General features: G+C 41.9%; 1 protein-coding gene across 1 annotated transcript in view; it reads right to left on the reverse strand.

The window, feature by feature from the left end:
- The window catches only part of SFMBT1 (Scm like with four mbt domains 1), a 34,123-nt gene that overhangs the window by 12,506 nt on the left and 8,031 nt on the right, over positions 1–13,586 (reverse strand). The window contains exons 3-10 of the mRNA XM_065642603.1: positions 10,074–10,314; positions 9,535–9,623; positions 8,367–8,613; positions 6,924–7,021; positions 4,423–4,524; positions 3,071–3,221; positions 1,619–1,701; positions 60–186 (exon numbers count right to left, since the gene is read on the reverse strand). Coding sequence (XP_065498675.1) covers positions 60–186; positions 1,619–1,701; positions 3,071–3,221; positions 4,423–4,524; positions 6,924–7,021; positions 8,367–8,613; positions 9,535–9,623; positions 10,074–10,314 — 1,138 coding nt within the window. The remainder of the gene's footprint in view (positions 1–59; positions 187–1,618; positions 1,702–3,070; positions 3,222–4,422; positions 4,525–6,923; positions 7,022–8,366; positions 8,614–9,534; positions 9,624–10,073; positions 10,315–13,586) is intronic.

Raw genomic sequence — 13,586 nt, forward strand, 5'->3', positions numbered from 1 at the left:
CGATGGTACTACAGAAGCAGCAACACAAGTGTTGTTCTCCTCTCCCACATCAGGCTTACCCTCCAGCTGTAGCCAGAGGTAGGAATCTCTCAACTTGGTGACTGTAGCGATGCAAACTTCTTCAGGATCAACTGGGTTCACAGCCTCAAGTTTCATATTCTCTTTAAATCCGTGGTCAGAAGTTAACTAGGAAAAAGAATATATTCAGTAAAATACCATCTGTGTACTCATTATATGATAAGAATAGCCATGAACAGGAGCCACACATAAAAGCCTCAGAGTCTGAGTAAGATAAAAAGATACTCATGTAGTCAGAGAAGATTCAGATAATTCACACACTGAATACAAGTAAGATATATTATGAACTATGAAGAATTTAAGTTTAAGAAAAATCTCTACAGACAGACCTAGAAAACAACGTGTTTGTACTTAAAAATAAAGATGCTGAGACTCACTGAAAGGATTGAGTGCATTCTAAGCAACCAGGAATTGTCTGCTGCTTCCTACCCAAGCAATAAATCTAACAAATAGTTTGACCAGGCCCTCTCTTCTATTATGTTGGCTTGGAAATCCATTTTACCTATGCAAACAACATTTCTGCCTCATCCAAATGAGTTCTGGCAGACAGCAACGAAAGCTTCCTTTTCATTTTACAGTTCTTGTATGAGTAAGATTTCACTTTATTCACCAATTTAGTCCCTATTTTTCAAAAATTTCCTAAAACGTAAGAATGGATATTCATCCAGCTTTGAAGTGCATGAATTAAAGAGAAGGTGTAACAGCCAGAGGATGCTTCCTCCCAGAGCCACCCTGCAACATAATTACAGGATCAATACGTTATGAATTCTGGAACTAGCCTGCAGTGATCAAGTCTTCTCAGAAAAGGGATAATAAATTCAATGACCTGTTTTAAGATGCCACAGTTTACAAGACAGGACAAGGGCAACAAGAATTCACAGCCAGCAACACCTTCTTCCAAAAATGGTAATTATTCATTTTAGTTTCTTCCCCTAAGCACTGCAATAGCCTAAGATTGTAAATGGAACTGGAAGGCAGGTGCTAGTAGTACCCTTTTCTGCTTGACACGGTATTCTGCTTTGGGAGACAGCAACACTGTCACTGAACTGACAGAAGCCCAAAATATAGCAAGTACTTTAGGCACTGAATAATGTGAAATGATTATTTGGTACTAATTTAAGATGACTTGGTATGGATTAATACAATGGAATGAGTTTTTCAAGCTGAAAGGAAGATTGAAAGAGTACACTAAGTAAATGAAAACATGGTCTATTAAAAGGCCTTGTTTCCACAATTACAGGAGTGCCAAGGATTGATACTGTTTTATGACTATTTCATGGACTCTTATATATCTCAATTTTACAAAACACTCATTTCTTTTCAGTCTGCTGTATCATGACTGAAGCATTTGGTCCACCACTTACTTATCTAGAAAGCTGGCACCTACTACTGTTCACATACATCTGCGCCTTCTTAACTCTTCCATTTCCTCAGTTTTTACAGGTACTTTAAGTAAAAAACATGCAAAAGGTTCTTCTCCTTGGAATCAAGAGTGTCATTCACATAACGGAAGAGAGATCTCACTGCAACAGAACCTTACCGAAGGGAAGCAGCTCTGGGGAGCTGCCTCAGCACCACATTGTTTGAGGTAGTCTGCCCAGTCGAAGTCCTGCCCAGGATAACCTAGGTGAAGAAAAAGCAAAGGGGTTGGTTTAACAGCTGTCCTTGGCAGCTCATCAAGTTTGCCAACAGCTGTAAATCTGCATATATGTTCAAAGGAAAGAGTCTTAACATGGAGTCCATCAAGAGACAGACCATCTCTCCAAGAAAAAGACAAATTAAATTCTGCTTAGAGGAAACACTTTGTTTCCCTGTGATCTAATAAAAAGCAAATAACTGAAAGGAGCCGGGTGCAGAAGTGCGCTGCCATGACAGCTTGAGGCTGGCGCTGTATCAGCAAGGGGACAACTGCAGCAGTTATTCCACTCGTACCCTGGAAGCGCTCCGCTACAAGAAATGCCTGTGACAGGGGTTTAAGAAATAATTAAAAAAAAAAAAAAAAAAATTCAAACCTACTCTGAATACATAGTATCAACATGACAATCTAAAAACATTAAGTTCAACTACCCCTCAGAGAAGGCCTAACCACGGAAGGACCTCCTTATTTCTCTTGGTTTTATCAGCACCAGTAGGACTCTTGAGACCTGACACAATCCAGAATGCCACCATTTCTGGTGGGCCTATGAGAGAGAGAGCTTAAAATCTTTGTCAGCTCTGCTCACATGCCTAGAAAATGAGATTTCACCTTTCACATGCAAAATTCCAGGTAATGCTGGGTCAAGCAAAGCCACTTTTCCTACCTTACCCAAGGAAAGGCAAGAGACAAAGATCTTACGCTCTTTGTTCCCTTGATGTCATGAGCAGCTAAACCAAAACATTCCAAATTCTGTGACGGTGAATAAAAGTACTGAGTCCCTGGTTTTACAACACCATTGACATTCCCATTTTGAGAAAATGCATAAATATTTCAGTAGCTGAGGATCACTCCCCAATTCCCTTATGTCCTGAAGCAATGTCTCAGCAATCTGCTACCTTGCCTGATAGGTCCTTGGAAAAAAAAAACTTCATTAGCTTCTAACTGATACGATATCCTAAAAATACTGTAAGACACTGGATAACAATGTTCCATTTTGACCAGAACCAAAAATTCAGTGCAAAGACTATAGGCTTCCAATATCATGTTAATTAATGCTAAAATCAAGATTGCCTTCAGCCCTGGAACACACACTCCATTCGTTCAAGTGTTCAGGTTTTTATGCATGACCAGCATCCCCAGCCACTGTGATCTTCTCAAATCCAGGCACCTACCCAGGAAACTTCAGTTTCACTAACAGAAAGCTCCTGTTTCTCAGAATGTCATCATTTTTGCTCTTTGCTTGTGCTACTCTGTGTAATTCTTTTGCAGAAGTGTTGTGCTGAACACAGCACTCTGGGGACAGGCAACCCGCTTCCCTGCAAGAGGAGCACGTGTGCCGAGCCTGCACGGACGTACCTGGCGGCGGGCTGAGGTGCAAACCGTTCTTCAGACTCCACTGCACGGGGAAGATACCAGCACTGTTGACATGACAAATGTAAGACCGGCTGGTTGTACGCTCTGCTCTCAAGTCATCAATTTCTATCATGAAATATTTTTCATTGAACACCTGTAGTTAGCCAAAAGAGAACCACGTGGTCTTATAAGTGGCGGATTCTGATCTACAGCTCCCTCTCCCCCATTTTGATAACTTTACTAAACAGCAGCACTGCATGATGGTAACCCTTTACCTTGAAAAACTGTGAGGGTAAAGAAAAAAAATGTAAATAGAATCTATGGGATTCATAAACCAGCAGACTCCTCTGCATTATCTGGAAACTTAACAAAAATAAGTAATAATAAAAGACAACGTACAAGCACTTGAAAAGGTGATCAAGTGCTATATGAAATTTTCTTATGAAAAATGCAGAGAAATTAGAGTTTACAGTCTCATTATCATTCTGTAATAACAAAACTGCTTATTTCAACAAGGCCAAACTGTGTCCAAGGATGGACTGTGACAAGTAAAACCACTACACTCCTGAACTAACTAGGAGCAGAACAAGAAAATATCAAGAAAAGTACACGATTTTGCTTTGCTAGAAACTGGTTGTGCATTTTTAGTAATAAGCGAGCATCTTATTTGAAGAAACTGTACATTAGAGTTTAAAAGAGATGGATCATCAAAATGTAAGATATCATATTGAGAGACTATCTGTACTAAAGAAAAAACAACAGTTCCTGGAAAATAACAAAAAAAGATTTAAAAACGTGTCCTAGTTTTTTGTTGTACAGCAACATTTTGCTTTACTACATCAAAGCAGGTCTCTTTAAAACCTTTCACCTGTTTACTAAGCCAGGAAGACAGAAGTTGCTCAAAACCTGATTATGTTGGGAAGTTTTCATTTCAACTTTTAAATCCATGTGTGGGCCCTTGTTTGAAATCCAGGCTACTTAAACATCAGAGCTTGCACATAGCAACAACATTAACTTTTGAAAAAACAAACCCCCAAAATCTGTCTTCAAGTGGATACTCAGATTACAAGGGATTATATCCAATTTTAAAAATCTGGGTTTGACAGTTTCGGTCACTTGACCTTTTGAGCTTGTATCTTTATAGAACTTTTTCCCTACTTTCAAATCCAATGTCTTCACCATCAGCAGGTTTTTTTTACCTGGCAACCTGTCCCCTAAGGGAGACACACAGAATACATAATTTGAAAACTAGTTCAAGATTAAGATAAACAGTTAATGAGAATTTCCTGAGCATTTAATAACAGAAGTAGCAATTGAATTGAATCTTAATAGGACAAGCTAAAGAACCCTTGTACCTTGACGACTGTAGCAGGAGAGATTACAAAAGGAGCCATTGGGTCCACAGCTTCTAACTTCATGCCTTCAGAGAATGCATGCACTCCAATCACAGGTTTATCCTGAAAAATGAAGTATCAGGGTGATTACCTGCCTTCCACCCTCAGAAAGATGTAACTTATTTAATTCAGCTGAAGGGGATAACCTGGGTTTTTATTAGTTCATTCTAAAAAATAAACATGTGGGAGTACCAGCAACCTCTCTATAATGAAAAGAAAAGGCCAACTGCCCTCTGAGACCAACAGTTTTCTATGAGTTTCAGGAAATTGAGTCCCAAGGATTTCTTCCTCTGATATTCTCTACACAGAATCAGGATTTCACAATACAGGGTGGTTTGGCAAGTCACAGAATCACAGAATCACAGAATGTTAGGGATTGGAAGGGACCTCAAAAGATCATCTAGTCCAATCCCCCTGCCAGAGCAGGAACCCCTAGGTGAGGTTACACAGGAAGGCGTCCAGGCGGGTTTTGAATGTCTCCAGAGAAGGAGAATCCACAACCCCCCTGGGCAGCCTGTTCCAGTGTTCTGTCACCCTCACTGAGAAGAAGTTTCTTCTCACATTTAAGTGGAACCTCTTGTGTTCCAGCTTAAACCCATTACCCCTTGTCTTACTGTTGGTTGTCACCGAGAAGAGCCTGGCTCCATCCTCGTGACACCCACCCTTTATATATTTATAAACATTGATGAGGTCACCCCTCAGTCTCCTCTTCTCCAAGCTAAAGAGACCCAGCTCCCTCAGCCTTTCCTCATAAGGGAGATGCTCCACTCCCTTAATCATCTTTGTGGCCCTGCGCTGGACTCTCTCCAGCAGTTCCCTGTCCTTCTTGAACTGAGGGGCCCAGAACTGGACACAATATTCCAGATGAGGTCTCACCAGGGCAGAGTAGAGGGGAAGGAGAACCTCTCTACACCTACTAACCACCCCCCTTCTAATACACCCCAGGATGCCATTGGCCTTCTTGGCCACAAGGGCACAGTGCTGGCTCATGGTCATCCTGCTGTCCACCAGGACCCCCAGGTCCCTTTCCCCTACACTGCTCTCTAATAGGTCATTCCCCAACCTGTACTGGAACCTGGGGTTGTTCCTGCCCAGATGCAAGACTCTACATTTCCCCTTGTTATATTTCATTAAATTTTTCCCCGCCCAACTCTCTAGCCTGTCCAGATCTCGCTGGATGGCAGCACAGCCTTCTGGCGTGTCAGCCACTCCTCCCAGCTTGGTGTCATCAGCAAACTTACTGATAGTACACTCAATTCCCTCATCCAAGTCATTGATGAATATATTGAACAGTATTGGTCCCAGAACTGACCCTTGAGGCACTCCACTAGATACAGGCCTCCAACCAGACTCCGCCCCATTGATCACAACTCTCTAGCTTCTCTCCTTCAGCCAGTTTGCAGTCCACCTCACTACCCGATCATCCAGTCCACACTTCCTCAGTTTTGCTGTGAGGATGCTGTGGGAGACGGTGTCAAATGCTTTGCTGAAGTCAAGGTAGACCACATCCACTGCTCTGCCATCGTCAATCCACCTTGTTACGTCTTCATAAAAGGCTATGAGGTTGGTCAAACATGACTTCCCCTTGGTGAAGCCATGTTGACTGTCCCTGATGACCCTCTTATCCTTGATATGTCTTAAGATGACACCAAGGATAAGGTGTTCCATCACTAATAAAAATAAAAATAGTCAATAAAAATATTTTTTTCCCTCTAACCTTTAACACTCATGATGAGCTAATCTAAAAGAGAACTATAAAAGTCTCCATTTTCAGTCTAATAAAAACCTGCAAAACAGGATTTCTGCTCCAGAATTATGTATCTCCTGCTCTGTATATGACCCAATACATTAAAGAACAACAGTATCTCCTGTTCTGTTCTGCTTACAGGTCCAAATGAAGCTGAGAAAAATGAATTAAGAACTTGGAAGGACTAAATTTACATTCCTATTTATCAAAACATGTCAAGATTTTTTTTTAATTCATGTATATTTAAATTCAGACTAATTAGTAGCATTTGCCACCACTTGGGATATAACAGGATACCTTACACAGCATGTGTGACTTTATCGGGTTACAGATTAGGTGTTACACATGTTAAACTTTTCAAAGTGTTCACACAATTAGAGAGGATGCAGTAACCCTGTGCTCCTCCAGAAGGATGGAAATCTGCAAGACCGGCTGGTGAAAAACCAGAGATGCCATTATAAACGATCAGAACCAGGGATTTTTCCCAGTATTATCACTAACGCCTCACATACTTGTGACGGGTGTGTTGTCTAACTTAACAAGAATTTTATCATAGTATGATTTTTCAAAAACAGAGAAAGGAAAACAATTTTAAAAAAACAAACCAAAACAGACTAAGTTGTTCCAGTAACAGTGAGTGACTTCCCTGAATTATTTATTAGGAATATAACACAGTATCATCCACTGCATTAAATGACACATATTGTGCCTTTACCTTAAAGAGGTCTGTAGGAACCGACGACTCCTCTTCCTCCTCTTTCACCTTCTTCAGGATCTCTTGCCAATCTGCTTCACTCTTCAAGGACCTAATGGCTTGAGTGAAAAGAAAGGAAAACAGTGAATGAAGTCGTCTTCTTTCTTCTCCCTTTCCCTCAGAAAACTCAGTTTGATTTGTGCTCCTCAAAGTGCTAAATTCACATCCATTCTGAATTTGTGCAAATACCTTCCTTCTTAAAAACTTACTGTTTTCTTAGACATTTGTATGCGTTACAGAAAGCTCAAAAAATGTTCCACAATTCTGTCCCGGTTGCAGAAGCTACTCTTTCAGCATCTGTAATTGCAGATCGCACACCTCTCTGATAGGAAAGGAACTACTTGTACCAGTGTCATGCACAAAGGATCCCTCTAGTCAAGCCTGTGAGTACCTCAAAGGCTCTTAGGCAGACATAAAAAGGAAACAATTCTAGTAGCTAACTAATATTTTTTAAAGCCATTATTCACTTAAATAGTGATGTGGAATCCACTCATCTTGTTTCTGTCAGTGATTTGGTGTCTCCCTGTTCACAATCTTGATTTTGGCAGAAATTGCTCAAGCACTAGCAAATACAGTAAGCTCGCTCATTTCAACAGAAATTGGTTTGTTTTCCTCAGCACGATTTCTTCTTGCCCTAAGGGGAAAACATTAAAAAAAGCCCACAACAAAAACAACCTTTCTAACCAATCTGAACTTCCCCAACTAACGGCACAGAGTGCGCCAGAACCTTAGAGGTACACCTGCCTTTGCGGAAAGGCTTTAGGGTAAATGCTCAACATTTTCCAGTTTTATCCCAAGGTTTCCGCTCATCAGGAAACATGTTCTATCACTGCTCAGCTCATGAGCAATCCATTTGTGTTTCAGCCATTTTATTTCCCACTTCTTTGATGACCCACCCTGACGCGCACAGGACTGGAAAACACGGTGATCTGTCCCACCCTCTGCCTCTCCTTCCACACACTCATTCGCTGCGCACCCATTTTTAAGGACATTTTCATATCCATGTAATACCTCTTCATACAAGGCCTTAATTAGCCCAGTAGACTTAAGAGTCCCAGCTGCAAAAGCTCCTGTTGAACAGTAATCCCAAACCAGACGACTCTCCTCCTGCCAGGATACAAACCTACCAAAATTAAGCACGAAGGCAACTCCTTCCTTAGCTCCTCCCTCTCTATGGACAGGTGGAAAGTTTTGACCAAAAAAACCATTCAGCAACTTTTGAACGAGTGGGTGAAAGTCCTTCTAGGACTATTTACTGGTGTTTCCACTTACATGTCATTAGGTACAATATTTGTCAGATCGCACACTGACTGTGTGCATCCGGAGGCACATTCAGAGCACGAAAGCAGCAGCAGTATTCTCTAGCCTCTCATCACCATATAAAAGATCTATGTTTTGAAGTACCTAAAGGTGGTTGCAGGCTATATCCATGCTGAGCTGCCCACCCCACTTGATGAAGGAAAGGATCCAAGTAGAATATCCATTGGTCAAATTTGTCAGAATTCTCCAGACCTTCGTATCGCAATTTAAGTCTCCCACCAACATTTTCGACCACATTGACTATCCAGGCTGCCAGGGAATCCCGGGTGTTTTGCAGTTCTAGTCGGGAGCCTGGTGCAATTAGATCCAATGGATTTTTCCCTCTGTGAAGCTACAAAAATAACACAAATTATTCTGTATAACAGACCAAAACAAATCCCGTACTTCCACTTCTTTATATGCGTTATTTTTGCATTAATACAGTATGAATATAGAAGTAAAGAAATACCAGGCCTTTACTAACACAGGACAGCAGAAATTACAATGTTGAGAATTGCTTGTGTTTGCATCAGAGTTTCTGCTCTGCCTGTAGACGGTCACACATTTCACTTAAGTCCTCATCATCATTTTCAAAAGCATTATCACTTATATATTCAAGGTTGGAAGGAAACATGAATAATTGCTTTCTAAAACTGAGTCATCTAGCATACAAAGATGACTAGAGAGAAAAGATACAAAGATTAAAATGCTAGTTGTAAAGAAGACATCGACGGCATTTTTCAAAAAAATTATGTTCTGTACTTTACAACCAGACACTGATACGAGCTGCAAATACTGTTTGAAGTGCAGAAGAAGGGATAAAAATTTGGTTCTTCACTAGCAAAGGTGCAAGATTTAAGTGAAACAATAACTTGCCAATCAGTAAAAAAAAAAAAAAAAATTGGTTAAAGGAGTCAACTGAGAAAGAGGACAACATGAAAGCTAGATAAATAAAGGATTATTTCCTTAGAGCTGTATGAAGGAGAGGCAGAATAGGAGGAAGACTGAAACCTAAGGCAGTTTGAGAAAGGTATTTCTTTTGATAGCATTAATGAACAGCCCTGCAGTGACAGATACGTTTCAGGATAACACTATCAAAATTAAATACTGTAAATAGGAAACACTAGAGAGCGGAACTTTAAGGTCAGCAGCATACTGCAATGCTCCCTAAAGTTAAAAATGGAATTGAACTGACAATCTGAATAGTGGTTCCCTTCATCACAAAGGGAAAAACTGAGACAAACCCCAAGATGTAGCACATTGCCGCACTTACCCCCTCCAGCAGGTTGGCAGGAGCACTGCAGGCTCCCTTCAGCACCCGCTGGAGGAATTCCTCCTGGTCAGGTATCTTGTCCTTGATACCTAAGTGAAAAGTGAAGAAGATAGACTGTGATTCTTCCTCCCAGTTAAAGATCATTCAGACAACAAGACATTACCATGCTCTTGCACTGCCTAATTCACAAGGATTTGCCACACGCTCACCAGTAACATCTCAAAGAAGGAACAAAACAACGGCAAAATCTTTAAAGGAAATGACAATGCAGTAGAATTCGGTGGGAGATGATTAAGATAACCACAAGCCTCTGTAAAAATAAGTCCAATTCTGAAATTAAACTAACTCCTCTCTGGTGAAAGAGCAACCTCCTACTGTAAGTCACAGGATTTCAGATGAACATGGCAGACAACCTCAACTCATCATCTCAGCAACAACACCTGCACATAACACCACTTATGAAGACTATCTGCCAGGCTCACAAAAGACAAAAGCATCCTTTTGTATGTACTCCCTGCTTCTGCATATGGAGCCAATACCTTCAGGCACTTTGAGAATCTTCTTGTTCTGCTCACACCAGCCGATGGGGTGTAAATCAGCTGTCATGATATCACACCAAAAGTCAGCCTTGCGGTCTTCCCCGTAACCATCATAGCGCAACAGGAGCAGCTGCCCACAGGTAGTAATGATGGTGGCTACCCAGTAGGTGTTCTGGTCAGATTTGACAGCAACTTCCAGCTTCATACCAGGAGCAAAACCGTTCTGCAAACTTGTATCCACCTGAAGAGGAAGAAGATCATCGCATTTGAGCACGTCCCAGGAGCTTCATGGAACAGCAAGGGGAACTATTTAGACACGTTCATTTGCAAAAAAATCTCAAGCCAAATGCTACCAAGTCTTTTCGGAGAAATAACATCACATTATGCGACCCAAATTGGAATGTACACAGAATCATCATTAATGAGACCCCCTTTGCATTTCAGACTATCTTTTCAACCTTAAATCAATATCTTGCAATTCATCTTCCTGCCCTGGATGATACTTCCCATCACTGAAAAGCTTCCAACTCACAGCTGGGCTGTCAAGCTCGGCAAAACTAAAGGTCAAACTCAGCAACACGACTTCGACTTCTTGTGTTAAACTATGTGTTTCAACCTCTTTGGACAAAAAGCCTATTTAAAGCACATACGTGTGTTCTAGATAACGATACCATTGTCTCTTCCACCGTGCTCACTTAAGAAGGCATGAATCTGTACAAATTGCAGAACAGGGAATTTTAATGTCTCTGTCCAAGAACCTAAATAATTCTGTATGTAGCATTGTTACATAAATGGCACAGAACATAAACAGTATGTGTTCTTCAGTGAACTCATGCTTTGATAACAATAAAGTGCGCAATACTGTATGTGCGTGCTGTGTGCAGGTGAGGAACTGGACTGCACAGCAGCAGGAACTGGAGCATAAACATAAAAAGAGAAAGCAAAACATAAAAGTTTCTCACATCCCTAACTTCTCCCAGCCCAAACACTCCTGAAAGAGCAGGACAACCTTGTTCTGCTCTCACTAGAGTATGTTTCTGAGCTACACTTAATTCTCTGGCCTCAGTATTAATTAAAAATCTAGCACATCGATCCCCTGTTCTCAGCTGAATGTAACTGGTGTTTTTTTCTTAAGTGGTCCCAAGTTCCATTTCCTCTATGAATCAACTGCAAGAAAGGCTTTCAGTGTGACGCAGATGCAGTAAGTATTTTCTGGGTTATTTATTACCAGTTCTGCACTGACAGTTCAGTAACTGCCACAGCTATTACAGTCTCATCAGCCAGCACATACTGGTTTGCTAAAAATAAAACTAAGAGAACCACATCAGAAAGAAAAGTATATGCTTCTGTTAACTGTTCACATCCTTTAGGTTAATGCCCTTCACTTAGAGAAAACCCTTCCTAAGAACAAAATCGGCAGGACCCAATACCTGCAGATGTTTTGAAGTGATATTACAGAGGTCATCTCTTCAAAAAGACAGCTGCCTTGCTGAAGAGGTATTACGAAAAGACTTCACATTGTGATTCCTGAAAGAAAAGCCAAGAGCTCGACAGGAAGTCTGAGGAATTGGGAAATCTGTGCAGCTCTCCACGCGCAAACTTTTAGCAAAACCTCTCGGTGGAGAGAGCTGCGTTCGACAAAACCAACAGCAGCAGACGGAGCTTTCCCTGAAGTCAGGTGCATTTTTCAAGCACTGTCACTTGTGTTCCCCGGTGCATAGAGCAGAGACCAAGAAGTTAGCACCCTCTCCTGGCAGCTGGGCAAGGCGACATCGTCCAGCGGTTAAAGCACAAAACTTGGTTTGACTGGCTACCAGGAGGGGCTGTGGCCAAGCTCTGAGAGTATTTTCCCTGGAACAGCGGGTCTAGGACCGCGGCTCCCGCGGCAGGCGAGACACGGTGGGATGGCCGGGGCTGCAGGGGACAGCACCACTGGGGCTGCAGGGGACAGCACCGCTCGGGCTGCAGGGGACAGCACCGCTCGGGCTGCCCCAGCCCCAGGCTCTCCCCCACTCTGTGCCAGGTCACAGCCCATACGTGGGATCTGACTCAGCTCAGAAACAGATAATTATGAAGAACAGACAAAAAGTATTGAGAGCATGCAAGAACACATAGCAAATACATGTGTTCAGATGCTGCCGAACACTAAATTATTTTTAATATCTGTTTACACACATACGCAAGTTGCAGAAAGGAAATAAAAAAGAACATTCAACACTTCTAGAGAAAGTGTATTTAGATTTCAGGTGGGATGCCAGCACTGGCATCCAGTGCAACTCCAGGTTTTTGGTAAGCTCTTTTTCCTGGTAGATTGTAGGCAAACAGTCACTTTGATCTCAATATTGTTTAATTAAACATTAGGACATGCTGAATTTGAGGAAGTAGTTTGCATTTTCCAATGCATCTTGTTCATAGTAAGAGCAAAATTTTCAGAATTAATATAAGCATACAGATATAAAAAAGTCCTCCCTCCCATCAGCAAGTCCAGTTCTTTGTTAACACAGGCTATGTAATCATGGATTACATTTTCTTAACCTGACCACGTACTCTCCTAGAACATGGGTTAGGTATTTCTCACCCCCCACTCATAATGGGAGGCGGGTCACAGACTCACTACTCCAATTTTTAGAAAGAACCAAAAAAACTCCTTAAGCTTCCACCTAAAATTTAGTTAAAATTAATTAATTAAGACATGCATTTACTCTTGTGCCAATATTATTCTTCAGCTTAGGTTTTTTTCCCCTCTGCTTTTTCAAGAGTACTAAAGTAGGTCCCTCTTGACAGTAGATTATAAAGGTCAGTCATTCTTCAAGTCAAACAACTTGCACTGCGCAGTTTCCAGCTGGAGGGAGCACCAGTCACCAGCACAGAGACATCAGTGTCTGCAGGCTCTCCACTGAAAATCTCTCACCTGGTAATCACACTTTTTTTTAGGGCTTCATCACATAGACAGGCTGTCGCTCTCCACTGGGAGGCACTGACGTTCTCCTCCTCTACCTTTTCCACACCGTTACCTTCTAACAGACAGCAGAAATTCTGCGCACGTGACCTTGCACTATTGAATTTCTATTAACAGCAAGATCCAGGCGATGTGACACCGCTGTAAATACGCTCCTCTCTCTGCTTGTCAATTCGGTGTCAGCATTAACTTTCCAAAATATTCTGCCCAGTTTATTACAGAGAACGTCAAAATTGACCTCCAGACGAATTCTAAGGCAACTCTACTACTAAATGCCCCTCCGGACAGGCAGGCACGACCCTGCGCGATGTTCCCAGCACCCCGAGTCCCCAGGCCAGCCCCCCGTGCTGGGTGCGCAGTGAGCGGCCGAGCTCACCAAGCGCCGCTCCTCGGGTGTGCGCCCCGTGGGAGGGCACCAGGGCAGCAGAAAGGATGGGGGACACGGCTTTGCCCCCTCCTGCTCACTAAAGCACTCCCCGCCACAATGTTACTTGTACCAGCATAACTGCACCGTGTTCTACACACATAAGGAATAATAAAAAAAAAAAAAAGGA

Source organism: Caloenas nicobarica, chromosome 11 (genome assembly GCF_036013445.1).
Source record: "Caloenas nicobarica isolate bCalNic1 chromosome 11, bCalNic1.hap1, whole genome shotgun sequence".
Classification (NCBI taxonomy): domain Eukaryota; kingdom Metazoa; phylum Chordata; class Aves; order Columbiformes; family Columbidae; genus Caloenas; species Caloenas nicobarica.